The sequence below is a fragment of the Pollachius pollachius genome (genome assembly GCF_949987615.1).
Source record: "Pollachius pollachius genome assembly, chromosome: 1".
NCBI lineage: Eukaryota > Metazoa > Chordata > Actinopteri > Gadiformes > Gadidae > Pollachius > Pollachius pollachius.
The window spans coordinates 51523442-51551379 of NC_136934.1; the positions used below are offsets into that span (position 1 = coordinate 51523442).

Consider the following 27938-nt stretch of genomic DNA (forward strand, 5'->3'; position numbering starts at 1 on the left):
AGTGGCTCATTCGTATCTACAGTGATTGCACCGTTTTCAGTGGTAGTTTGCATTTGTACCATGCAAATATCTCACACTGATAAAAACAAATATTACCAGACCAATTTGAAAGTTGCTGGTCGAGTTTGGTGGATGGTGACAATCGGGACTCAGAAGATAACCTGTTCTCTCCCGTGATGTCCTGTTGTGTGTAACACACCTGGAGCTACACACACACACACACACACACACACACACACACACACACACACCTGGAGTTACACACACACACACACACACACACACGCACACACACACACACACGGCTCCCGATTAGCGGGTCACTTGATGAAGGGGTCCGAACGCGCTATCTTATAATATGAAATGTGGCAGCCCGGCTCCGTGACAGTGCCCCTGGAAGCCCAGGGGACGGGTTGTAGAGGAAGTATTCCACCCATTTCCCCCAGATGGCGCCAGGAAGGACATTGGAGCTGCTTCCAATTAAGGAGATGCAGACTACCTGAGGAGCAGGTAAAGAGGCAGGCCTTAAATAGCCTGCTTCTCCACTCATTCAGGGTTCTCCCAGCCATGTGGCTCGTCAACGGAGATACCGGTCCTCGTGGGTGACGGGATTCCACCCACGAGGGATAGGACCGTGGATTTATCCCAGGTTTTTTCGTTCTTTTTGGCTTTTCCCCTTGAAATCGTGTCCTGTTTGGGAGGAGGCGGTTCGCTCACCGTGCAGGGTTGGTGGAGTCGGTCCAGCGGAAGACCCGGCCAAGCTTTGGAGAGATGCCCGAGGAATGAAAGTTTGGGGGGGTGGGGCAACCCGAGGAATGGTCAAAGGTTGGAAGGTAGGGGCAACCGGAAGAAAGGTGGGAGGTCGGAGGGTAGGGGCAACTTGAGGAATGGTCATAGACTGAACGAGTCGGGCAAACTTCAATGGTTTGCTGAGGAGCTTGGGTGCCGCAGAAAGAACTTTAAATAAAGTACATAATAACAACATTAATGACTGAACAGTATGTGGCAGCATATCTGAGCAGGTTATACCAAGTCTTTTATTACATGTCTTTGTTGAATACATTTTACACTTCCATATTATTTGACTTGAACGTTTATAGCTTTTTAAAAACGACATTTACAGATATTTAAACAGAAAACTAACTAAAAGAACTTACACTTACTGCCAGGCGCCACAACAAGGACCAACTGTGTCAGAAGAGCGGCAGTGATCAAAGGTTGAACAGAAAACATCTTCTCTGTGAGCTTTAGATAAAAGGCTCGTCTTTGTTATCGTAGCGTGCAAAATAGCGTAAAGAAAGGAGGGAGGAAATGAATAAGGAAAACAACTAAAGAAAGGGATAATTTTAATGTCCTTTTAAAAGAGTGTTGAAAACCCCACTATGATTTGATTTAGTAAACCAGGATTAAATGCATTATAGAGCGCTAGTTTTAAACCGCTTTTAAATCCAAATATAAATGTACTCTTTTAATTGTGGATACTTTTTTTTCATTGAGTGTTCTTTAAAGGGATACATTATTAAACATTAATTTTTAGGAACTTAGTAATTATAAATTTACTTGGTAACACTAATAGTTAGTTAGCTAACAATGTCCCTTCAATATCAAGTGGGCTAACACCTAGCATGTCTATTAACAAAGTTGAAAAGCCTGTTTTAGCTTAGTGGCTCATTCGTATCTACAGTGATTGCACCGTTTTCAGTGGTAGTTTGCATTTGTACCATGCAAATATCTCACACTGATAAAAACAAATATTACCAGACCAATTTGAAAGTTGCTGGTCGAGTTTGGTGGATGGTGACAATCGGGACTCAGAAGATAACCTGTTCTCTCCCGTGATGTCCTGTTGTGTGTAACACACCTGGAGTTACACACACACACACACACACACACACACACACACACACACACACACACCTGGAGTTACACACACACACACACACACACACACGCACACACACACACACACGGCTCCCGATTAGCGGGTCACTTGATGAAGGGGTCCGAACGCGCTATCTTATAATATGAAATGTGGCAGCCCGGCTCCGTGACAGTGCCCCTGGAAGCCCAGGGGACGGGTTGTAGAGGAAGTATTCCACCCATTTCCCCCAGATGGCGCCAGGAAGGACATTGGAGCTGCTTCCAATTAAGGAGATGCAGACTACCTGAGGAGCAGGTAAAGAGGCAGGCCTTAAATAGCCTGCTTCTCCACTCATTCAGGGTTCTCCCAGCCATGTGGCTCGTCAACGGAGATACCGGTCCTCGTGGGTGACGGGATTCCACCCACGAGGGATAGGACCGTGGATTTATCCCAGGTTTTTTCGTTCTTTTTGGCTTTTCCCCTTGAAATCGTGTCCTGTTTGGGAGGAGGCGGTTCGCTCACCGTGCAGGGTTGGTGGAGTCGGTCCAGCGGAAGACCCGGCCAAGCTTTGGAGAGATGCCCGAGGAATGAAAGTTTGGGGGGGTGGGGCAACCCGAGGAATGGTCAAAGGTTGGAAGGTAGGGGCAACCGGAAGAAAGGTGGGAGGTCGGAGGGTAGGGGCAACTTGAGGAATGGTCATAGACTGAACGAGTCGGGCAAACTTCAATGGTTTGCTGAGGAGCTTGGGTGCCGCAGAAAGAACTTTAAATAAAGTACATAATAACAACATTAATGACTGAACAGTATGTGGCAGCATATCTGAGCAGGTTATACCAAGTCTTTTATTACATGTCTTTGTTGAATACATTTTACACTTCCATATTATTTGACTTGAACGTTTATAGCTTTTTAAAAACGACATTTACAGATATTTAAACAGAAAACTAACTAAAAGAACTTACACTTACTGCCAGGCGCCACAACAAGGACCAACTGTGTCAGAAGAGCGGCAGTGATCAAAGGTTGAACAGAAAACATCTTCTCTGTGAGCTTTAGATAAAAGGCTCGTCTTTGTTATCGTAGCGTGCAAAATAGCGTAAAGAAAGGAGGGAGGAAATGAATAAGGAAAACAACTAAAGAAAGGGATAATTTTAATGTCCTTTTAAAAGAGTGTTGAAAACCCCACTATGATTTGATTTAGTAAACCAGGATTAAATGCATTATAGAGCGCTAGTTTTAAACCGCTTTTAAATCCAAATATAAATGTACTCTTTTAATTGTGGATACTTTTTTTTCATTGAGTGTTCTTTAAAGGGATACATTATTAAACATTAATTTTTAGGAACTTAGTAATTATAAATTTACTTGGTAACACTAATAGTTAGTTAGCTAACAATGTCCCTTCAATATCAAGTGGGCTAACACCTAGCATGTCTATTAACAAAGTTGAAAAGCCTGTTTTAGCTTAGTGGCTCATTCGTATCTACAGTGATTGCACCGTTTTCAGTGGTAGTTTGCATTTGTACCATGCAAATATCTCACACTGATAAAAACAAATATTACCAGACCAATTTGAAAGTTGCTGGTCGAGTTTGGTGGATGGTGACAATCGGGACTCAGAAGATAACCTGTTCTCTCCCGTGATGTCCTGTTGTGTGTAACACACCTGGAGTTACACACACACACACACACACACACACACACACACACACACACACACCTGGAGTTACACACACACACACACACACACACACGCACACACACACACACACGGCTCCCGATTAGCGGGTCACTTGATGAAGGGGTCCGAACGCGCCGCACCGTGACAGGGCGGGGAGAGCAGAGACGGCCCCTCACCTCCTACCTCCTCACATCCTACCCCCTCACCTCCTACCCCCTCACCTCCTACCTCCTCACATCCTACCTCCTCATATCCTAACCCCTCACGTCCTCCCCTTACATCCTAGCCCCTTACATCCTCCGCTCACGCCCCCTCTCACATCCTACCCCCTCACATCCTAGCCTCACATCCTAGCCTCACATCCTACCTCCTCACATCCTACCTCCTCACATCCTACCTCCTCACCTCCTACCTCCTGACATCCTACCCCTCACACCCTCCTCTGTCTCACCAACCTTGATCCAGAAATGAGAGAGAAAACATGATCTTGTGTTTGCCGCCGGATCTCCTCACATGAAGCACCCGTTGGTTAACATCTCGTGTGTTGTGTGTTCCAGGAAGCCAGCAGCGTGCTGTCACCTAAAATCCTCGCTGTGGTTGCAGGGTCAGTATCTTGTGTTTGTCAAGTCTTGTGTAAACCCTGTACATGAAGTATATGTTATCGCCCGTACATGGAGTATCTGCTACACCCTGTACTGCTGTCTCTGCTAACACTCACACTGTTCCAATGCGCACCGATGCTATATTTACCTGGTGGACACTGATCCAATTGAAATCAGCGTAGCGGCTAAGGCTTCTGACGGGGTCCGAAGAGAAACTACCACTGTGTATTGAGGGAAGACGGACTCAAGCGGAAAACGTCTCACAGCGGTGGAGCTGAACACAGCTTCACTAGAGGTGGAGCTGAAAGGGTTAAACAGGACTCAATAAGAGGAGAGCGGAGCAGACAGGCACTCTGCTAGAGTTGGTTCTCACAAGATAAACTGCCTTCTGCTCTTTAAAGATAAGGAAAGTTCCAGTTTTTAACAGTAGATAGGAGGCTCTGTATAGACACACAGAAGGGTTTCCAGACTCTTGAAGGAACTTCCCCCGAGAGTCCTGAAAGTGTTTGACGTGGCTTTTATCCAAAGCCAAGTCCAGTGAATCAGGATGCTGTCACAACCTCCTGCTGTAGGAGGCCTACAGGTTGGGCTTCCCACATTGGGGATCGACCACAGAACCTTCCCGCTGGTAGTAATAATAATAATAATAATAATAATAATAATAATAATAATAATAATAATAATAATAATAAGTATATTATTAACGGGGTCCGATCAAAATAAAAAGTCAAGAACACACTAATGGAAGATATATAAATATGACATTGAATTATGAATGAATGATGTTGATGTTCCCCTTAGTGCCATACTGTGCCTCAGCTTTCAGATGACTGGGCTGCAGAGCAATGGCCGAATGTCATGTTCAGCATGACCATAATTGTCTAATCGGGATTCGAACTCTCAAACTAAGAATCACCAGTATAAGGCATTATCCCATTGAGCCACTGACAAACCTGAAATCTAGCCTCATTCACATGGTGAAAATGCCTATTGATAAGCACACAAAATCCAGAAAACTCTAAGCAAACATTTCTCAAATGAATTAAGGGCTTTCTTAAAAGCAAAAATCTGAAAAACATTTGTTGTCAAGAACACTAACGGAAGAAATATTAATATGAAAGAGTTCATTATGAAGAAATAATGGTTAACGTAGAAGTTCCCCTTAATGCCATACTGTGTCTTGGCAGTCAGATTCTTGGAAACTAATGAGCCGGAATGTTGATTGCCTAATGAATTTCAGGTGCTGTGTCACTACAACACTTTTGCGTCACTAATGGGAGAACGAAAAATTTTGAAAAAACAAAATACATTGAGCAGATACTTTGGTGTTCGCCACCTGCAAAGAAAAGGCAAACGGAGCAGAAGAAACTCCAAGGCAATCCAAGGCAAGATGTGCCGTGGCTCGAAACAAATGCACTGACATGTGCACTGTGCACCGCGGACACACCGGAGAACTGCGCAAAATCAGCTGATTGCAACATTCCTTACTGTGAGATATTCAAACGCTCCGTGGTCAAGCGGCTGCAGTTTTATAAAAAAAGGTGGTGCGACAAAAAACGGCTGTGCTTAAGAAGTTGTGTATTGAAAATGGAATCTCCTTTGTGAAACTGGGTAAGTTTCATGAGATCAGATGTTCATGTGGGGCTGTGTGTGAGGTGCGTACCATACACCATCTCCCGGTACTCACCTTAGTAACTCACTAAAAAAGTTATGTGCACCCCTGTACATAAGTCATATAAACAAGCTTAAGCAAAGGGAAAAGTAAAAAAAGCACAATATCAGCCCTTTAAGCAAGAACCAAAGACAACTTGGATACGATTTCTGTATTTATTTTGAAAATGAATGAAATTAAATGGAAAATGATATGTTGTCGAGCTTTTAAGAAGCACTTAGCGCTTAAACCTAATAACTAACTAATAAGAGATTTTGGATGCAGTTAAAGATGTAGCCGTGGAGGGCGCCAGGGATCACTGGTTCATCATCCGGTCTGCCCCGAAGTGACAGTTATCGAAGAGCAGGCTGAAGTCGGAGCCGCTGGCCCTGACAAAATCACCCACCGTCTTGGTCCCCCTGAAATCTTTTGATTCCAAAATCTAGACACATGAAACATAATTTGAATTGTTTTAAGACATTTGCATTTTTTCTTAGGAAATAGAAAAAAACACAGAGACCGTCGAAGATAAACAGCAGTGGTGTCCAGACTAATGCAGTGGGAGGGGCAGGTTTTGTTCATCAGCTCGAATAACCCTAGCCCATCATTTATTGGAGGGCAGGTCTTCCCCTGGCCCCCCATGGATAAGGCCCTGAATAAATAAACACTTTTAGGGCTTCTTACCTCCCAGTCATTGCTCATGTGTCTCGCGTCCACCACCACGGTCTGAGAACTGATGCCAAAACCGGCTCCCTTATGGACCAACCATGTGGACCAGTCACCCAACGTCACCCTGGAGAGGGAAACGGTATGAGAACGTCCACTAGAGGGCAGCATTTAATTAACCTGTACCAAACTTGCAGAATATTAAACTCGTGTACAATAATTCAGAGATCCAACCCTACCTTAGGGAAGTGATGCTAGTCTCTTATTTTTTTAATTATTTAATATCCGTTCTATTTTGTCCAACTGTAATGCATAATTATAGCAAATATAATGTATTCAGGAATACATTTTGTAATGTTATTGAAGTTAATCAATCATTTTAATTCTTTAATGCAAGAAACCAAAACGGCAAAACCAGCACAACTATTTAAAGGGAAAAAAAACAAAGCATCTGAAGACCATTAACCATGGTCCAAGCACCGATACAATATTGTAGAGGTTGCATTGGGTGAACCGAATTGATTGCGTTCTAGGACTGTGCTTGAGTTAAGTGGAACTGACATCACTCCTGAGTGGCTGATGGGTCCAAACTCGGGGGCTGCGGTCCACAGCGATCTCCTCATCCTGACAGCCCGATTGACCGGCGAGTTGTAAAGTCGGTTCAGGTCTGACTTATTGGAGAGATCGGAGCTGTAGGATCTGGCCTCTGCAGGACCGAAACAGCAACAGCAGAAACATTGTTGAAACAGAGCTTTTTTCTTTAGATATTATATAGCTCTATTTAAAACTGAATTGAAACACAGCTACACTTTTTTTTATAACTGAACAGTTCCCTTATATTAAACATGGCCTGCATCATGCATATAGGGTTAATTGTATCTCTATATTCTCAAGGACTGTATAAGGACTCACCCCCAAATGAAGACTCCACTACAAGGCCCAGCTCTGCCAGAAGAGCAGCAACGATCAGGGTTTTAACAGAAAACATCTTTCCTCTGTTCTGACCCAACTCTCACTCTCCAGATGTTGTCGAGCCCATCCTTTATAAAACTGTTAGCCCGCCCATCAGGAAGCATCCCCCTCTTGAACAGCCAATGAGCAGCCTGCTTTCTTTCTCCCTTCAAACTTTCCAGGTTATTTTTGTGACGATGAGCTTGGCAACTTTCGGTTTCAGTTCACCAAACCTCAAACATCCCCTTAAAACCATTCCGAGTGTTCTGCTTTTACAAAGCATGAGACACCACACGCACCTAAATGTTGTAATATCACACCTTGATGATCTAAGTATATTTATGTATTTTTCATGTTGACATAAATCATTTCCTTCATGCATTTGTTGGAAAAGTTGTTTTTCAGAGGGTCAAAAGGGTAGGGATGATGTCATTTTGGATTCTCCCCTGTCGTGTTCTTGAAGAAAGTAGTCTAAACCGGATCGCTTTTAACGCTTTTAACTTTTAACTGCTGCCTTCTGTGGCTGGAGTAGTTATTGCAGCTTGTATGTTCGTCCTGCTCCCCTTGTGGCTATGTATAGTAATTACAGCTTATATGTTTGATCCTGCTTCCCTGTGGCTATGTGGTGGTAATGCAGCTTGTGTGTTCGATCCTGCTTCCTTGTGGCTATGTGGGGGCAGCTTATGTGCTCAAAATACGTAACATTATGAAGGCCCTGTACTGGCCTGGGATGATTACTTCATCTTGGAAACTCCAGACAGCCTATTGCTCAAGACAGGTCAATACATGTTGTATTACACTTTATCATTCAGGTATTCGGCAGCATTTATCCAAATGGCTTTCAGTGAATTTAGATGACAGCAGTGAGAGAAATATGTTTTCCCACACTGGATCGTTGAACACTGGCTGACTGCTGCTAAGACGCTTCCATGAGGGAGATCCGCCTCCTACAGCGTGAGGCTTGGGGCCCTTGGACCTATTAAAGAAAGGACAGCGGACTAAAACATGGCCGCCAATTCATTCCTATGAGAACAGCTCAATGGCGCAGGGAAACTTCAAGGAGAGATTCGCTTCCGCATCAAGGAGGTCTCAAGCCACGCCCTAGTGCATGACGTGCCGGATGCAGAAATACTCAGGTTTTCTAGCATTCTTAGCATTATAGCATCATAAGCGAGAGGTCTGAGCCATGCACCTATTAAAGAAAGGACAGCGGGTTAATTACCACTTGAAACTAACACGATAAGTTAATGGAGCCGTGCACTGAGCCCTCTCGGACGCCGGGCCGGAACAACATTTGTTTCTCTACGACTCCTCTCAGCTGCCCACCCCTCCTTCTCCTGCAAACAGCGGCTAATAAAACGCTTGAGGAGGTGTTTTGAAAATAGAAAACTTACATTTTATTAGTACATGGTATAAAGATAATTATGAGCCTTTGATTGATACCCAGACATTTTTTGCGGAGACACATTCCTGTTCCCCACTTGTATTGGAGTGAACGGCGATATCTACTTCCGGATCTCCATGAATTGAGGGACCCGTCCGCAGCCCGCTTAAACAGCTGCAATACCAGGCATGGCCGCTGAGCGCTGGTGGATTGCGGAAGTATGCACTGCTCCTGGGGGCCTGTTGGGGCCTCTACGAATTATTTTTTTTGCATAGGAAATTTCCTTTCCCATGGAGGTGACCCGGAAGTGCTTTGAGATAAGGTGGTTAAAATTCTAAAAATATTTAGGAAAGGAGCCTCGATGCATCCTTTAACCCTCCTTCAGCATAAGGTTACTCCTGAGCTTCCTTTGCGAAAGAAAAGGAGATAGTGGTATCCTATAATCCTTTAAGGCGGCAATATGTAAAGCGACATGCCACCGACGAAGTTTACCGACTACGCGAAGACGCATGAGAGACGCGCTAAAGCAGAAGAGAAGATAATACAATTGATAATAATTGATACCAATTCCAGAAACATTATTTGAATCGAAATGAAATCATTTATTGCTGGTTAGGTACACAATATACACCGTAGGAAAATAAAATGCAAACTCCACATTTAAGAAAGACTACAAGAGCCTCTATTCGTAGAAGCCCTTGGTATATATTTAATTTAAACACCTGTATCCCGAATGGGATGAAGGAAGATTTGTCCCCAAGTTATTTCTTATAAATATAATGTACGTTCATTCATATGTATACATATATGTAATTTATTCTCATCAATGGACTGCCTGAAACATTAGTGACAATGATCATGTTTGGACTTGATAACATTTAATTGTTGCTGTCAATGGGGTTGTGTTAATGGGTGTGGTTATTTAAGACTGGTTACACTGTTTAATTGATGCACACTGAAGAAGGCACACGGCAAAACGTCTGTGCAAATAAAAGTTGATTCATGCAGAGTCCCTCATCCCTCCTACTTTACTTGATCTGAGTGTTCAGGCCAGCACTCTTAAATACACATTGAGTGAAGCCTGCTCCTATCCTAACTTACAACGCGACATTTAGATCCATGCGTATATGGTGGTGGTCAGCCATAACAGACATCTTTATTGAGTCAGGTCGATTATCACAATAAAAAGATTGATGCTTTCATGAAGACTAATGCATAATAATGTCAATAGATGGTAGCCAATGGATGGCAGCCCTTCGCCAGGAGCCAATAGACGGCAGCCACTCCTACCATTATTGTGATTGGTTGATAAACCACGACCTCTTACGGCCGCTAACCTCAGTGCTATACTGTATGAAGGTACTGACCGTTTGATGGAACAGCTGGATGATACAGGACATTTCATTGAATGCAAAAACAAGTTGTGGTACCGGCACTTGCTGTTTATTTGAAAAAAATGTGGCTCTGGCCTCTCCCAGGTCCTCTGGGTCTCCCTGGGGGGCGTCCACCTCTCCCCCTCCCTCCTCCTCGTTCCCCATAGCCTCCTCTCTTCCTCCTGGCTCCCGCCCTCCCTCCTCCTCCTCCTCCTCCTCCTCCTCCCTCCTCCTCCTCCTCCCCCCCCCTCCTCCTCCTCTCCCTCCGCCTGCGCCCACAGGCCGTCCGAGGCCCCCGGGGGCTGGTCCGCGGGCCCCGGGGGCTCAAGCGGGTCCCTGGACAGCAGGATCCAGAGGGCCGGGACGTTGCGGCTGACCGTCAGTCCGTCCAGCCCGGCTCCGGGCTCCAGGGGCTCCCAGAGCTCTCGCACGGCGCGGTACTGCAGCTCCGTGCGCTGGTGCACGCCACCGCCGCCCCGAAGCCGCCGCTTCACCATCTCCGCACACGTGACGGCCTTGGAGATGCCCTTCCCCGTCGCCGTGAAGACGATCTGCCTGCTGAGCGGCTTTGGGTCCACGGGGGCCGCCGGGACCTCCGGGGCCGCCGGAGTGGCTCCGCCGTCGGGCGGGCGGTCCCCCGTGCGGAGGGGGCGCGGCCGGGGCGCCTCCACGCGGCTCAACGCGAAGCCAAGGATGTTGCGGATCTTGCTGCCGTCCTTGACGCGTACCTGCGGCGTGCCGGCGGGCAGGTGGAGGAAGGGGCAGCGGGCGGGGTCCTCCTCCGTGCTCGCCTTGCGGTAGTTCTCCATCTGGGCCACGGAGCGGGACTCGCTGCTGGGGAGCGGGGGACGGGGACACAGGGAGGGGAACGGCGGGAGGTTACCTTCAGTCATTCGGGGCTTTTATCCAACGTGAAATGTAGGTATTGGATGTTAATGTTCAAATTTGTACGGGGTCCGAGGGGATAGAAACATGCGTTACCAGGCCTAGTTCAATTGGATATTAACCTCATTAATAATCTAACACACACACAGAACGGCAGCCTGTACCAACAACAACTTGGTCTGGGGTCTTTGGGAGCCAGGAGAGCGACTGGCCTTCAGATAAATCATCTCCTCAGTCCCGCTGCTCACCATAAGAAGGGTTTTTATGAAGTTAATTTTCCCTTTCCAATAGTGTTCGAACATTGCTGAGAAAGGTGACCGATATAAATGTGGTTTACGATATGACACACATGCTGTGGTTTGATTCGTTCTCCAGTGTTTGGTTGAGTTGCTGAATTAGACTAACCTGCTAGACAAGCTATTGGTAATCCATCATCAACTCCACATAAACCCGAACGTACATCCAGCGAGTTCCTTTTTACTTTACCCGGCTTTAAATGAACTTATTTCCAAACTTGATGTCTGATCAGAGCTACAGCAACATCACCGGACTCCCCACGTTTGTTTCCTTCCCAGATTTGTGTTAACGTATATTGATCCCAGCTGCCGCAAACTGCAGTGCATTGGTTGAGCATTGGAGCTTTTAAACACCAGAGGTCGCCAGAGTCAAGGCTGTCTGTCTAGCTCTGCTTCAATCAAATATTTTCTCTACCTCTTGTTTCTAAAATGCCGCACTTGAAGCCGACTACAATCGATGCACTCGCATGATCCCTGGAATATCTGGCTTGTATCTTGTGCTTTGGATAAGGCGTCCGCTAAAACATAAATAAAAAACATACTGTAAAGGTAATGAGTGTTCTTTGGTCTGTTTGCGTAAGTGACACTTGATGGACACAAGAGTTCTGCAGTCTGCACACAGGGCATTCCTACTAGGGGCTGAGGCAGATGGTGATGGCCCTTCAGTGGACCACTCACTTTTAAAAGTACAACAAAAAGGGTTCTGCTTTGTCCCTGTTTCTACTGCCTCCTCCAGTGTCTCCTCCAGTGTCTCCTCCTGCTGGTTCATAGAACCTCATGCACAGTAATGATTTAAACAGAGTTTGAGTCTTGTAACTTGAGTGTTTATTGTGTGATCATAAATGTTGGTTTTTGGAAAAAGAAGAAGACAGCACAATACTGAGATTCCACAGGAAAAGTGTACAAATATAATGTGATGTGGTGCTGCTTGCAGAACAACGTTGTGAACTTTAATGATCCGTGAATTCCACTGTACATCCATGTTTTCAGAAGACAGAAGAAGCTGAGATAAATGTCCAAGTCCTTGTTAAAAAGGTTTGCTAGTTCTGAGCTGAGGTAAGGTCAGAGGTCAGGTAGAGTTGACAAACAGAACCCAAGATATAGTGTAATGTAACACCATTGCCAATAGTACAGATCAGATATTGGCATACAATAATCACAGAAATGCATGAAGTAAAAGGATGTTTAAAACGGCATGAATATCACTCTATCTATGTGAAGTAGATATAGTAACAATAGTCTTTAATAAGTACACCCACCATTGATGCGCGTCCAAAGACAAGATAAATGATTTGTTTGATATGAACTACTCTCCTGTAACAGATGCATATCATTAATTCAATATAAATCAATATAAATCAATGATCAGATTGAAAGAGAGGTGCATGTCTGCTTGATTCATCCACAGAGAAACACACCAGGGGGAAAGGTATTCTACGGTCTTCCTCTTCTGCTGGATTGCTTTCTGTTTCCACATCAAGTATCTCACGCCAAGTTCCCTTCTTGTATTCCTCGCAGGACTTCCTGGAATATTTCCAAGTGGACGGATCAGTAACATTTATGCCACTTGTTTGGTTTGTGATATAATTGTTGTTTTTAGATGTCAATTATAGTCCCTTCATCATCCTATGCGAACTGAGAAACATCCATCGCTATCCTCCCCATCCCAAATGCTGTCTGAGTCCACCAGGCTAGCTTGAGGCCTTAGCGGTGTGTTATCGTGATTTGGCGCGCCACAGACACGTGCCTGTGACCTGGCGCTGCCTTGAGGTCCTCACCCACCGGAGGCCCGGTCCACATCGGTCTCCCAGTGAAGGTTCCACAACGCTGCATCTGTTGTGTCCACGTTCAACAAACAAACCCTGATACATGACGGTGAGATGCTGCCCCCCCCACCCCCCCCTAAGGTTTCACCTGAGTATTGGTTGGCTGGCCACGTGTCGGGTGGGCTTGTAGAATGAAAGAGAGGGGGGGGGGGATGGGAGAGTGAGTGGTCTGTTGATGCTGCTGAAGAAGCAAGAGGGAGCAAAGGCAGCTGGGTTAGAGGTTAGGGTTAACCCAGGGCTTATGGGTTAGGGTTAACCCAGGGTTTATGGGTTAGGGTTAACCCAGGGCTTATGGGTTAGGGTTAACCCAGGGTTTATGGGTTAGGGTTAACCCAGGGCTTATGGGTTAGGGTTAACCCAGGGCTTATGGGTTAGGGTTAACCCAGGGTTTATGGGTTAGGGTTAACCCAGGGCTTATGGGTTAGGGTTAACCCAGGGCTTATGGGTTAGGGTTAACCCAGGGTTTATGGGTTAGGGTTAACCCAGGGCTTATGGGTTAGGGTTAACCCTGGGTTTATGGGTTAGGGTTAACCCAGGGTTTATGGGTTAGGGTTAACCCAGGGTTTATGGGTTAGGGTTAACCCAGGGTTTATGGGTTAGGGTTAACCCAGGGCTTATGGGTTAGGGTTAACCCAGGGTTTATGGGTTAGGGTTAACCCAGGGCTTATGGGTTAGGGTTAACCCAGGGCTTATGGGTTAGGGTTAACCCAGGGTTTATGGGTTAGGGTTAACCCAGGGCTTATGGGTTAGGGTTAACCCAGGGTTTATGGGTTAGGGTTAACCCAGGGTTTATGGGTTAGGGTTAACACTGGGCTTATGGGTTAGGGTTAACCCAGGGCTTATGGGTTAGGGTTAACCCAGGGCTTATGGGTTAGTGTTAACCCCAGGTTAGGAGTAACCTAGGGTGTATGGGTTAGGGTTAACCAGGGTTGGGGTTAACCCAGGGCTTATGGGCTAGGGTTAACCCAGGGTTTACGGGCTAGGAATAACCCAGGGTTAAGGTTAGCCGCGGCCTCCAGATCCTCTACGTGTCTCGCCGCTGTCGGCTCTTCCTCTTGGCCTTGCGTGCGTACAGGAAGTACATGGTGTGACCGGCGGTGATGAACAGCACGGAGATGATGACCAGGATGCCAAAGTGCTGGGGCTGCGGCGCGGCGATGACCATGATGAAGTGCAGCAGGTCCATCAGGTAGTTCATGGAGCTCTGCACCCCGTTGACCACGCCCCGCTCCGACTCACAGATGCTCTCCTGGAGGAGCTGGGTCACCGTCAGGTCGAAGGACCACAGGCCTGCGGACACAACGGACAGATGGGTGGACAAGGGACAACGGAGAGATGGGTGGACCAGGGACAACGGACAGATGGGTGGACCAGGGACAACGGACAGATGGGTACCACTGGGGGAAACACTGGGTCACCGGACAGCAATGATACCACCTGGTGGTTAGACTGGATCACTCAACCCTAGACCGCATGTAAGCACTCTGATGGTTACACTGGTTAACTGGGGCCCTAGACAACTCCTTGCCTGTTCTAGTGAAGCACCTAATCACACTTATTTTGGCCCCTAAAGCATCGGCCCCTAAACCCACCCCTAAAGCACCAGCCCCTGGCTGGGGCCACACCCCTAAAGCATCGGCCCCTAAACCCACCCCTAAAGCATTGGCCCCTGAACCCATCCCTAAAGCATCGGGCCCCTGGGAACCCCACCCCTAAAGCATCAGGGCCCCTAACTGGGGCCACACCCCTAAAGCATCGGGCCCCTGAACCCCACCCCTAAAGCATCGGGCTCCTGAACCCCACCCCTAAAGCATCGGGCCCCTGGGAACCCCTCCCCTAAATGTTGATGATGCTGATGATGCCCCTGATGACGGGAGCCCCAGGGGGCTGTTTAACGCAGGGGTTCCCAGGGGCCAGATGCTTTAGGGGTGTGGCCCCTGGCTGGGGCCACACCCCTAAAGCATCGGGCCCCTGGGAACCCCTGCGTTAAACAGCCCCCTCTGGGGGGCCGTGAGCAGGCGGTACGGGCCCCTACCCACCGACGCGCGCCGTGATGACCCCGAGGAACAGCAGGATGATGGAGATGTAGGACTCGGGCGCTGTGCCGGAGGGCACGTTGTCGAACAGCACCGTGTTGTTGGTCCAGTGGATGGAGGAGCGGTCGGGCAGCAGCGGCTGGTTGCTGCCGCCCCCCAGGGGGTAAGAGTGCTTCTCCCTCGGGCTCGCCATCCGGCCCCCGCCGGGCGCGGCCGGCGGGGGCGCGGAGCTGTTGTCGGTGTACGGCATGAGCAGCCGCAGGTCCACGGGGCTGCCGGGGGCGAACACCGAGCACACGCACAGCAGGAGGCAGCCCAGGTGCAGGCAGCTGGAGATGACGCCGGTGTTGACCAGGCCGTACGCCTTGCGCAGCTTGGTGAACATCACGGTGCCCATGAGGCCCGTGATGGCGGACACGCCCATCAGCAGGCTGAGCAGCGAGCCGCTGATGCCCTGGGTGTAGGCGTAGCCCGTGGTGATGCAGTCGAAGCCCAGCACGGTGGTGTAGAGGAAGGCCAGGCCCATGCCGGCCAGGAACACGTCCTGCTGGTAGTAGGCCGTCCAGCCGTCCCTGCAGGTGCTCAGCAGCTGCCGCAGCCTCTGGAAGCAGAGGGGCAGCCCGGCGACGGCCTTCAGGCTGAGGCTGCGCTCCGCGAGCTCCTCGGGCGGAGCCTGGGTCTCTCTGGCTCCGCTTCTTGTCACTGGAGGAGGAAGGAGATTGAGCTCGGTTTGGTGTTGGAGCTTTTGGGAGGAAGCAGCTGCTACATGCTAGACCACAGGTGCAAGGACAGATGGAACGGATTTGGATCGGCTCTAGTCGAGTGTTTTTTGACCCGTGGTGCACGAGTGAAATCTACAATAATATAAATAAGGTATTTTTTTAATATTGTTCAGCAAATAGTAGTTTTATGGCTTGTGTTATTATTTCAGGAATAGTGTCGCTTGGTGCATTCCATCGTGTTTCCATTGTAACGTCTTCCGTGAGGATGAAGACACTGGCAGCGTAAGCAGTGGCGCTGGCCTTCCTCCACTGTTTCCCATCGGCCATGACCTCCTGCAGTAATACTTGGGGGCTCTGGCACCCTGCTCAGCCACTGCATGTGTATTCATCTATGTCATCTATATCTATGAGGGGGTCCGCCAAAGGTCTTGATGACAAATAGTTGTACAGCTAAAGTCAAAGGCCAGGAACCACTGGCCCAGAGCACACGATGCTCTGAAAGTGATTTGTTCCTAGCACCCTAACCCAACGCTATATCTAGACCTTTTAAGTCACCTTCGATGGCCGTCTAATGTTTACCACAAGCATTGAAGGTACTGCTCATGGCTGAAACAAAAATCCACATTTGCTTACTGCTTATAAAACTAGGCGGAAAACGACTCAATCCATAGATAACATATCAATGGCAATAAGGCATCAAATTCACATCGGTAATATCTTGGATAGAAGTTAAACATTTTTTAATTCCTTTAACTATGATTAAAATAACGACTATATATCAGTAGTTGTCTCCAAAAACATTTAAAAATACTGTTTTTGATTCAAACGTGATCTCAAACGGTAAGATACATATAACAGAGTTATAAACGGGTTGTTTGAGGCGTTAGCGAGGCGGTCTTCTGCGGGGTGTACCGTGCGGCCGCCTCCGCGCCCCACTCTGAAGACAGGCCTCCTCCACGTCAGCGCCCGGGGGCTTCACCGACAGGGCCGGCACGATGCGGTACACGCGGGACAGGAAGAAGAACTCCACTATGAGGGACACCACGTTCCAGCCCAGGATGAAGCCACACCCCACCACGTTGGAGGCCAGTGTCATGACCTGCCCCACCGCCAACGGAGCCAGGATGTTGGTCACCTGGTCGATCCGCCTCATTGTGGCGTTCATCCCTGTGGACAGACGCAAACGGTCATTCACGAGGACAGGCGCAAACGGTCAGTCACGAGGACAGACGCAAACGGTCATTCTGACATTCTGTCCTGTGGACAGAGATATGGTTGTTGCTTTGGACAGAGTTAAACCTCATTCCTGTGGACCGAGGTAAATGCCATTCCTGAGACATTCAGTCCTGTGGACAGAGTCTAACGTTATTCCAGTGGACAGAGTTAAACGCTCATCCCAGTGGACAGAGGTAAACAGTCATTCCAGTGGACAGAGGTAAACGGTCATTCACATGGACAGAGTTAAACAGTCATCCAGAGTTAAAAGGTCATTACTGTGGACAGAGTTAAACGTCATCGACGTGAACAAAGTTAAACGGTCATACCTGAGGCACTCATTCATGTGAGCAGACTTAAAGTAACTTTTGAAATGCCGTGTTTTTCTCTTTTGACTTTTTTTTTCTAAACTGGTTCTAAAAGTTAAGGATGAGTGGGGCGTTCATGTCGTGAACATGTTTTGAACCTATAACATCTCTCCCAGTTTAACCATTGACGGAGAGTAGGAATGGACCCACCAGCCAGGTGTCCGCGGTTGTATCCCGTGATGACCACGATCCAGTCCCTCTGAATGGCGATGGTCAGGGCAGTGCTCGCAAGGTTAGCCACATCTGCCAGGACGATCACCACCGTATAACAAACCACCTTGTGTAAGTTTTGTGATGCAACATGTTACTACACGTGGCAGCACAGGGAAGACTGTGGCTCAGTGGCACCGACGAGGAAGGGCCTCCGACCATCAGGGACAGATCAGACACAGCAGAGTGAACCATAGTCTACGGGGAATTATGATCATCGTCAAATGAAGTGGAGCCGCCCAGCATACTCACAGTAAGCCAACCATCCCAAATCTGTTCGATCCACTGCTTGTACGAGAACACCAGCATGAGCACTATGCTACACACGGTCACTGAAACGTTCTGAATAAAGAGGGAGGCATGTGCGACTAAAACAGGGGAAAACAAGAAGAGGTTATACATTTAAAACTTCAAAACAAGACGGTCAAATATCCTCACGACGTGCTCCGTCCCCCTGAAGGAGGGGCAGTGCCCGGGGCTCACCCTTGTTTCTGGGGTTGCGATCGACCCAGTCTCCGATCAGAGCTCCCACCAGGAGCACTGAGCCGGCCACCACCAGGCCGAACACGGCCGTGAGCAGCAAGTTGCGGCCGTACAGCTCAATGAGGAAGACGGAGATGGCAAAGTGCCACATGCGGTCCCCCTGGTTTGATAGAGAAATGACACGTGAACGCTCGCGCCTGTGTGCGTGGACGACCGAGTGGTTCACTGAAACGTTGTCATCCCTGTGTGAGGATTTGGAAACACGTCTTACCCACATCGATAAAGCTCCACTGACATAGATCAGGAACTTGGGTCCCCTCAGATAGATGAGCGCTGAGCCTTCAACAACATATCAGATCAAGGTGTCATCATCCCATACCGTGGAAGGGAACAGTACTTCTCTCAAAGGTCGGAGGTTGTGTTTACCTGGTTGACTCCTAGACCTTTTAATGCTTGGCTCCCTGACATCCTCAGATTCGTACTCCACCACCACTCCCCCTGACTCCGAGGCATCGGCTCGCAGGGACATTTCCTGTGGTAGGGTCAAAGGTCAAACGCCTGACTTCATCTAGGGTCAACATTAACCTCCTGCTACAGAACCGTTTACGATTACAGGGACGCGTTTGGACTTTTGAAATGCTGTATGTTGAGTTGTTTTCTTTCTGTACAATGTATAGTTCCCAGCCCAAACATTTGTATGTTTACATGTCCAGTCGCACAGGCCTGACAGGTTCTCCATCTATAGTAATGCAATGAAGCCGTTTTTTAAGAGAATTCCTTCCCTTAAGAGTAAATCGGTTAATCCACATGACACATAGCTGTGTTCACCTCGTACACTCACAGGCAGCCATGAAAACACTCACCTTTGTTGCGATGGTCTGACAGATCCTTAGTGATATCCTTGTCCTTTAGCGATGCTCTTTTTCCATCGATCGTACATTGGGATACTTGGCTTTCCCGAGAGCTGGAGGTCAAGCGGCAGTGGTGTGAAAGGCCTGACCGCAGCCCTGTGTCCACCAGGGCACCATTGTATGAAAGTGCCAGAAAGGCAGAACGGGCCGCGGGGTAACAAAAGCAGCCAGCATATTCCAAAGCACGTGGCGTCGACCCGGACAATATCGCTGGCCACCCACGCTACATAAAGGACAACGTATGTGACTGAAACACACACACACACAGCAGGGCATGGTCACTGGTCACATGTTAACCTGTATGCATGAACACACTCACAATACATAGTTTACAGTATCTTCTGTATACACTCACATGCAAACACACACACACTCATGCATGTGTTGACTGACACATATGTTGCTCCGGTGCAAAAATAAACCGCGTGAACCTTTGAACATCCCGAATCCTAAGGGAGCTTTACCCTGACACGTGAGTTTAGATATCTTTTCACAGCTCCGGTCCTAGATCCTCGGTCCAGGATTTGTTGTAATGAATAAAAAGGATGAATATTTAATGAATGATTGCATTAATAAAACTCAACCTCTGTTTGTGTTTCAGGTTTTTTTCCACATTTTTTATTTGTGTTTCTTTACAATACGAGTTCACATCTTGGTTATATAAATTGATTTAGGAAAAAACGCCTAGTTAAGAGGAAAATACAGGGTGAAGGGTAGCGGGCTGAGTTGTCTTAAGTTTGCAAATACACATGATCAATAAAGCATCATCCAATTCAATTGTTTGAATGTAAATATGTCATAGGGTAAACAAATGGATGTAAAACATGATCAACTGATCAATAATTCAAAGCTTACTATACAATTTGTATGCTTGACTTGTTCTGACATAAGCGGGCACTATATCTAATCAATTGAAGAGGGGTTTGATTTGAAAAAACGCCTAGAAGATTGATTGAAGGAAGAAGATGATTGAATCAAAATATGTAAATGGGGGAGTGGGGATATCAATTAGCATATGGGTTAATATTGTGTCGGTCCATAATTCGCTTTTTCAGGAAGCCCAGTAATTTATAAGAGGCGACCAGGGGTATGGAGATGATGGGAATGGTTGACAGGAGGACCGTGATAGCGTACACCCAGCCTGGGTAGGGCTGGACGTCGAACAGGGGGAAGTCCACCTGCAGGGGGAGACCCGCGTTATAAACACTGGCCCATAACACCGAGTACTGTATATTGTATTTATTCTTAGTACTTAACTGTGTAGCATCTGCATTAGCTAGCTATCACAGCGGTCTGCGGGGGAATGGGTTAACCTAGTGATGGTTAGTGCTTGGCACTTGGTTCTGTGAACATCCTTGCTGTACCCACAGCAATATATCTTTCCGCTTCTTATGACAAATGTACTTATTGTAAGTTGCTTTGGATGAAAGTATCTGCTAAATATCCTGAATGTAAATGTGAATAGCATACGTTATGGTTAGCGTATGTTATTTAGGGAACATGGACCTCTAGACGCTTGCTTACAAAGTGTGGGTTCCAGGCGTTGTAGGTGGGCCTGGTCTCAGCCTCGATCACGATGTAGGCCAGGAACACCATCAGCAGCATCAGAGGGCTGAGCAGCCTCCAGCTGACCTGCCAGTAGAGGTTGGGCCTGCGTCCGGTCATCCATTCAATATCATCACTGAACCTGTTGGCACGGAGACACGCTTAGACACATGCAATGTGTACACACAGAGACACGCATACTGTATACACACAGAGATACACATACTGAACGCACACAGAGACACACACACTGTGTATACACAGAGACACGCTTAGACACATGCACTGTGTACACACAGAGACACGCATACTGTATGCACACAGAGACACACTTAGATTCATGTGCTTTATACAAACAGAGACACACATGCTGAGTATACTCAGAGACACACTTTGATACACATCAACATTAAGATACACATAAAGAAGATACTAATTTATATAACTATAAACACTCAGATACATAGTATATTGTCTCCATGCAGTACTATTTTTGTTTTGCAACATTGCATAGTGACTTCATAGTCTTCTTACCTTTTAATCCCATAGACATATGTCACAGCAGTCATCTCGAAGAAGGCTATGATGAGCAGCGGCAGCGACCCGACGTAGGTGTTGAAGATGTCCAACCAGTAGTTTCCCGAGCCCAAGGTGAAGATCAGGGCCGCAGTAAAGCTGAACAAACATATCAGACCTACAAGCAACAGGGGAGAGGAACGCAATGGTTTTAACCACATCGCTAACCCTATCGCCGTATTTGGATATGATTTAGTTGGATGGAAACCTTCCAATGTAGCTCAAGAAAGAGCAGGGGTAGACCTGGAAGACCGATGGAACGTAGTCCGGTGAGCAGTGGTAATATTAATATTATGTATTCCCAGAGTGTGGAAGCTTTCTGAAACTTGATAGACAGGCTTTGTTTCACATGCTGAACCTTTGGCTTCTTGGACCCTTAACGTCCGTCTGGAAAGATTTCTTTGCACAGTGAACATTTTGGGAAAACTTCTTCTAAATAACGACAGGTGCCTATGACTGACAATCGGATAGACATGCTCTATTGAGCCTCATTCAAAATTGAGTACGGAATTTTGAGTTATGCAAAATTTAATTAATGGTTATTAGCAAACTTTATTCTATGAATTACAAGTCCGCTACAGAAGGAGCAAGGAGTTGGAAACTTGTGGTTGTACACGTAGACGACACCTCCCTAAACAAGTGGAGCAAGTTGTTTCCGTATCGTTGTTAATATGATTATTATAAGATTATCTACAGATCCTCCTGGGAACAGATGGAACAACCCCCTCTGCTAGGATCCAGACCCAGAGTGAAGACTAATCCGTTTCCCACATTTGACACATGAATCCATTACCAGTGAACATCTCCTTAGGAACCCAGGCTGGGACTAGGTGGAGGTCTAGCAGAGGGGTGAGGATTCCCTCCAGCATGCCGAACATGGACGAGAGGCCCAGGCAGAAGAGCATGATGAAGAAGAGGGCGGCCCACAGCTGGGAGCCCGGCATCTCTATCACCGCCTCGGTGAACACGATGAAGGCCAGCCCTGTTCCAGACGCACTCTGTGAGAAGAACAACCGTTACTGTGGGCACAGAACGTCCTGTGATGAACAGAGGCAGGGCAGGTTCATTTTGATGCAAGCTGATATAATGCCTTCAATTCCCCTCGGAATGAATGGAACGGAATTATTATTATTAATGAGTCTAAGTTTGAACTTGGATGTCTTTGGTTTTGACCCTGATCACTCCAGAGTGTCTCCCTTTATGGGAAGCCCACCCCTACCTCCTCATTAATGATATGCATCTAAATCCCTGTTGCTTGGATTCACTAACTCCAAATCCAGATGGAGAAGGGATATTTGTAAGGTGCACCTGTTCAAGGTAAGTTTGAAGATTGCAGGTCTTCAGGTTCAAGCTCGCCACCTCAGAGGGATCCGAAGCGTTGAGATGACTCAACCATTCACCGTAGTTTTGGAGAGTTATGTTTTCATCACCAATGCTAAATGCATTTGTTAACGTCAATATGTTCCTAAGGAAGGGATGGAGAAATAACACTAGCCAGTAAATAACAAGGGCAACAATGATCAACAAGCCATAACACTAAACTCAAGAAGACACTTGAATGAGGTGATATAATGATAACTTGATTGATCTTAAAGGGCAATACCGGTCTGGTTGAACAAACCATCGTAGCTGTCTCTCCTGGCCTCACTAAATCATCGACCAATAGAATCGATCAAAATGAGTGACGAAAAGCATTTGGCATGAGAGTGCCCGCTACAAAGGTAAACAAAAGCATCATAGCACTTTGCTTTTTGAAAGCAATGTGTGTCGGTCGGTAGGCCTACAGAGTTTGTGGACAAGGACTTTACAAATGTCTTTACTTAAAGTGCTTCAGTGCTGCTTCCATTTGTGGCAGGCACGTTTCCCGAAATGCTCTTAGGCAGAATAGGCAGAGCAAAGGGTTTTTGATGTTGGTACATTGGTATATTGGTAACAGATGTTTAAGATAAACCAGGACCATGATGGTTACAGTGACGTTGGTTTGATCACCCAGACTGGAATTGGACGCAGGTATAAGTAAGGGCTCATACTCATTACGGCAGTCATTGTAGTCGGCGTTGGCTTTGAAGCCAAGGATGGCAAAGATCGGAATGGCAGCGTAAACCGACGTGAAGCTGTTGACACACCCTACGATCAGGGCGTCCCTTTCACAATTGTTTCTGCAGAGAGAGGACGTTCAATGGTTCGACTGCACATACAGCATAATGTTAGATGAAACACGTTTATTTTGTGAATAAAACATCATAAAGGTATCATACTTTTGAGGATTATAGCTAGAGAAGGCGATGAGGCCTCCGAAAGCCAGAGACAGGGAGAAGAAGATCTGCGTGGCAGCGTCCAACCACACTTTAGGATTCTTCAGCGTCTCCCACTGCAACAGAACACACAACGTCCTGAACTCTGAACTCTGAACTCTGAACCCTGAACTCTGAACTCTGAACTCTGAACCCTGAACTCTGAGCTCTGAACTCTGAACTCTGAACTCTGAACCCTGAACTCTGAACTGACAATCGGGGCAGGAAGTGGAAGCGCGGGCTCACGTTGGGGGTGAAGAGGTAGACCAGTCCATCCAGGGCACCGGGTAGGGTCAGCGCTCGCACCAGGAAGATGGTCAACACCAGGTACGGGAATGTGGCGGTCACATAAATAGCCTGATAAAATAAGCCAATGATTAATAGCCTTATCAAAAGCCTCATCCCGTGCCAGACGTTGTACTGTGAGTCGGCCTTTCGTTAAAGGATGAAAACATTTTTCAACCGTATCTATGACGTTGAGAAATATAACTTTCTGTACATCTGACATGACTCATGATGTCCGGTGTACACTTGATACGTTATCTGGCTTCATTATGAGGAGATAAGAGGGGTCCACTGTGATCACCTTCCCAATGGTTTCAATGCCCCGGATGAAACAGATGTAGACAAGGCACCAGGCCGTGGCCAGGCACAGCACCAGCCACCACTGCAGGGACCCGCTCGCCTCGATGTTGGGCGTTATGTTGAGCGTTCTCCGGTACCAGAAGTAGTTCACTGGGGTGCTCTGCTCACACTCGCTCACATACCCTGGACCATACAACCGACGACAAGCTGATGAGCTGCTGATGTGGGTCAGGGTTTGTGGGTCAGGTTGTGGGTCAGGTTGTGGGTCAGGTTGTGGGTCAGGCTTCGGAGTCAGGGTTTGTGAGTCAGGTGGTGGGTCAGGGTTTGTGAGTCAGGTGGTGGGTCAGGGTTTGTGAGTCAGGGATTGTGAGTCAGCTTGTGGGTCAGGGTTTGTGAGTCAGGTTGTGGGTCAGGTTGTGGGTCAGGGTTTGTGGGTCAGGTTGTGGGTCAGGTTGTGGGTCAGGGTTGTGAGTCAGGCTTCGGAGTCAGGGTTTGTGAGTCAGGTGGTGGGTCAGGGTTTGTGAGTCAGGGATTGTGAGTCAGCTTGTGGGTCAGGGTTTGTGAGTCAGGTTGTGGGTCAGGTTGTGAGTCAGGGTTTGTGAGTCAGTTTGTGGATCAGGGTTTGTGAGTCAGGGTTTGTGAGTCAGGTTGTGGGTCAGGGTTTGTGAGTCAGGGTTTGTGAGTCAGTTTTTGTGGGTCAGGGATTGTGAGTCAGGTTGTGGGTCGGGGTTTGTGAGTCAGGTTGTGGGTCAGGTTGTGTGTCAGGGTTTTGAGTCAGGGTTTGTGAGTCAGGGTTTGTGAGTCAGGTTATGGGTCAGGGTTTGTGAGTCAGGTTGTTGGTCAGGGTTTGTGAGTCAGGGATTGTGAGTCAGCTTGTGGGTCAGGGATTGTGAGTCAGGTTGTGGGTCAGGTTGTGTGTCAGGGTTTGTGGATCAGGGTTTGTGAGTCAGGGTTTGTGAGTCAGGTTGTGGATCAGGGTTTGTGATTCAGGGTTTGTGGGTCAGGTTGTGTGTCAGGGTTTGTGAGTCAGGTGGTGGGTCAGGGTTTGTGAGTCAGGTTGTGGGTCAGGCTGTGTGTCAGGGTTTGTGAGTCAGGGATTGTGAGTCAGGTTGTGGGTCAGGTTGTGTGTCAGGGTTTGTGAATCAGGGTTTGTGAGTCAGGGTTTGTGAGTCAGGTTGTGGATCAGGGTTTGTGAGTCAGGGTTTGTGGGTCAGGTTGTGTGTCAGGGTTTGTGAGTCAGGTGGTGGGTCAGGGTTTGTGAGTCAGGTTGTGGGTCAGGGTTTGTGAGTCAGGTTGGGGGTCAGGGTTTGTGAGTCAGGTTGGGGGTCAGGGTTTGTGAGTCAGGTTGTGGGTCAGGCTGTGTGTCAGGGTTTGTGATTCAGGTTGTGGGTCAGGCTGTGTGTCAGGGTTTGTGAGTCAGAGTTTGTGAGTCAGGTTGGGGGTCAGGGTTTGTGAGTCAGGTTGGGGGTCAGGGTTTGGCGTTACCGGTGTGGTTGGCGTTAACGGGACACTGGCTCCAGGGGAGAGGACTCTGGAAGCAGTGGAAGAAGTACCAGAGGACCCAGGCGATGATGGTGTTGTAGAAGAGACCCACCAGCAGGGACACCAGCATGGAGGCCACACCTGCGTGTGTGTGTGTGTGTGTGTGTGTGTGTGTGTGTGTGTGTGTGTGTGTGTGTGTGTGTGTGTGTGTGTGTGTGTGTGTGTGTGTGTGTGTGTTTGTGTGTGTGTGCGTGTGTACAGACTCTTGTTATCTAATATGAAGAATGTATGAAGAACATTTACACAGTGCATATTTTCCTGTACTTAATTCATAACTCCAACCCACCTTTAAAGGGTTCATTAATAGGTACAAAGTTTAACTCCACCCCTCTTTTATCCATATATATGATTTGTTTGAACTTTATAAATGTCTCTTTAACTTTAAAACTTTAATATCTATCCCTACGTTCAAAGCAAATTGTGTTTGTTTTTACTGTGACCTTTCTAAACCTTTTTTGTGTATTTGGTGCTAAAGTAATAGTGCTGAAGAAAATAAGTGCTAAGACAAAAAGAAGCGTGTTTACAAAATAGTGCTCTGTAGAAAGGCACTGTGTAGACAAGATGGCGGCTGCAGCAGCTCACCTACTCCCCCGAGGTACGGCGACATGGAGCTCCACACGCCGATACTGCCCATGCGGAGCCTCTGACCGATGGCCAGCTCCATGTGGAGCAGAGGAAGACCCTCCACCACCAGGGAGATCAGGTAGGGGATCAGGAAGGCCCCTGGGGACAGAACCAGCTGTTACCCCCTGGACAGAACCAGCTGTTACCCCTGGACAGAACCAGCTGTTACCCCTGGACAGAACCAGCTGTTACCCCCTGGGGACAGAACCAGATGTTACCCCCTGGACAGAACCAGCTGTTACCCCCTGGGGACAGAACCAGCTGTTACCCCTGGACAGAACCAGCTGTTACCCCCTGGGGACAGAACCAGCTGTTACTCCTGGACAGAACCAGCTGTTACCCCCTGGAGACAGAACCAGCTGTTACCCCCTGGGGACAGAACCAGCTGTTAACCCCTGGACAGAACCAGCTGTTACCCCCTGGAGACAGATCCCAGCTGTTACCCCCTGGAGACAGAACCAGCTTTTAACCCCTGAACAGAACCAGCTGTTAACCCCTGGAGACAGATCCCAGCTGTGAGCTCCTGGATTGTGTGAGAAGGTAGGGGCCAGATCCCTCTGAGGCCCCTCTGAGATCCCTCTGAGATCCCTCTGAGGTCCCTATGAGATCCCTCTGAGATCCCTCTGAGATCCCTCTGAGGTCCCTATGAGATCCATGGTATGCAGGTTGAGAGAGCTTTTTGATCCAAGGTTGAATATAACGGTCGGGGGTCACTGGGTTTGGGTGGGAGATTGCACTATCAACGTAGCGTGCTTTATCACAGCGAGAGCTTTGGGTCAACATTAAACTTACCAGAGTGGAAACTAAATAATGATGATGTGATGACTCGGCTTTCTTGATTATTCTATGCAACACTGATTTGTGTCGAGAAGTTGTTTTATAGTATTGGCAATAAGGTGGACATGTCTAATCGATCATTGAGAAAACAATAAAACTAATGAATAGCAAACATATGAAATAAAGGCCTTTTACTTGTCTGAATATTAGATAAGTACATGGCTTACCATTCCAAGGCAACATGCAGTTTGGTGGAATAATTTAATACAAACATGCTGGAAACACAAAACCAGGATTTTTGATTCACAAAAGTCCCAAAACCAAATTCAAAAATTCAGTGCTTTGATTTGTTTTTAAACAATGCATATGCACAATAAATAATAACAGCCATAATCACAAAACAATATTTCTGATAACCCTACAAAGTGTGAATGACTCTTACCTCCACCATACACCTGGCACAGGTAAGGGAACCTCCAAACATTCCCGAGTCCCACAGCGAAACCGATGCAAGTGAGCAGATACTGGACCTTGTTGTCCCATTTGGGTCTTTCAGGGGCGTCCTTGGATTCCCAATCAGGAGTCTCCTCTGTCAAATCGTCCTGGTCATCAATCATATCTCTTCAGCCCGTTAAAGCATCCCTCACAGAGCTGTGCTTAGGATAGAACCACACTGGGTTGGTTCACCTGGGGGCGGAGCTAGAAACAAGAACAAGAACAGTCCGGTAACACTCCTTGAAGAACAAAGAGGCCGTGTGTCTGGGCGCTTTATTTGATCTAGAACATGATAACAGTGGAACTAATAACCTTTAAAGTTGAACATCTGGAAGCACAGGGACACATTAGTGTACAGGAGAGATTCAAACGTATTCTG

At 47.4% G+C, this 27938-nt stretch overlaps 4 protein-coding genes across 4 annotated transcripts; all 4 read right to left on the reverse strand.

The window, feature by feature from the left end:
* Nucleotides 1-5964: 5964 nt before the first annotated feature.
* LOC307091357 (uncharacterized protein) lies at nucleotides 5965-7465 on the reverse strand. Its single transcript, XM_079758301.1, has 4 exons — nucleotides 7374-7465; nucleotides 7023-7167; nucleotides 6480-6588; nucleotides 5965-6237 (listed from the first exon to the last, which is right to left on the reverse strand). Exons 1-4 carry the CDS (start codon nucleotides 7447-7449, stop codon nucleotides 6112-6114), a joined length of 456 nt encoding a protein of 151 aa, XP_079614427.1. The 5' UTR covers nucleotides 7450-7465; the 3' UTR covers nucleotides 5965-6111.
* Nucleotides 7466-9388: 1923 nt separating this feature from the next.
* Nucleotides 9389-11617, reverse strand: rpp25l (ribonuclease P/MRP 25 subunit-like). Its single transcript, XM_079746976.1, is given in 3 exon segments — nucleotides 9389-10416; nucleotides 10418-11003; nucleotides 11460-11617. Coding segments are annotated over 2 exon segments (738 nt in total). The 5' UTR covers nucleotides 10979-11003; nucleotides 11460-11617; the 3' UTR covers nucleotides 9389-10239.
* Nucleotides 11618-14200: 2583 nt separating this feature from the next.
* LOC307071205 (ferroportin) lies at nucleotides 14201-18739 on the reverse strand (the record flags this gene model as incomplete). The annotated part of the gene is made up of 8 exons (XM_079730140.1): nucleotides 14201-14466; nucleotides 15216-15914; nucleotides 16847-17101; nucleotides 17668-17794; nucleotides 17980-18095; nucleotides 18211-18370; nucleotides 18482-18549; nucleotides 18637-18739. The coding sequence occupies 8 exons, from the start codon at nucleotides 18737-18739 to the stop codon at nucleotides 14201-14203; spliced, it is 1794 nt and encodes a 597-aa protein (XP_079586266.1).
* Nucleotides 18740-20125: 1386 nt separating this feature from the next.
* Nucleotides 20126-27681, reverse strand: LOC307092051 (sodium-dependent neutral amino acid transporter B(0)AT3-like; the record flags this gene model as incomplete). The annotated part of the gene is made up of 12 exons (XM_079758929.1): nucleotides 20126-20299; nucleotides 20646-20808; nucleotides 21201-21360; nucleotides 22036-22240; nucleotides 22551-22707; nucleotides 23273-23401; nucleotides 23501-23613; nucleotides 23783-23893; nucleotides 24123-24304; nucleotides 25607-25744; nucleotides 26246-26386; nucleotides 27507-27681. 12 exons carry the CDS (start codon nucleotides 27679-27681, stop codon nucleotides 20126-20128), a joined length of 1848 nt encoding a protein of 615 aa, XP_079615055.1.
* Nucleotides 27682-27938: the final 257 nt, after the last annotated feature.

Coding starts and splice junctions, on each gene's coding strand:
- LOC307091357 (XM_079758301.1), bottom strand. CDS start 7,449: ATGTTTTCTGTTAAAACCCTGATCGTTGCTGCTCTTCTGGCAGAGCTG. Junction 6,589..7,022: donor ATCAGCCACTCAGGAGTGAT/GTCAGTTCCACT, acceptor TTCCCTCTCCAG/GGTGACGTTGGGTGACTGGT. Junction 6,238..6,479: donor ACATGAGCAATGACTGGGAG/GTAAGAAGCCCT, acceptor TCATGTGTCTAG/ATTTTGGAATCAAAAGATTT.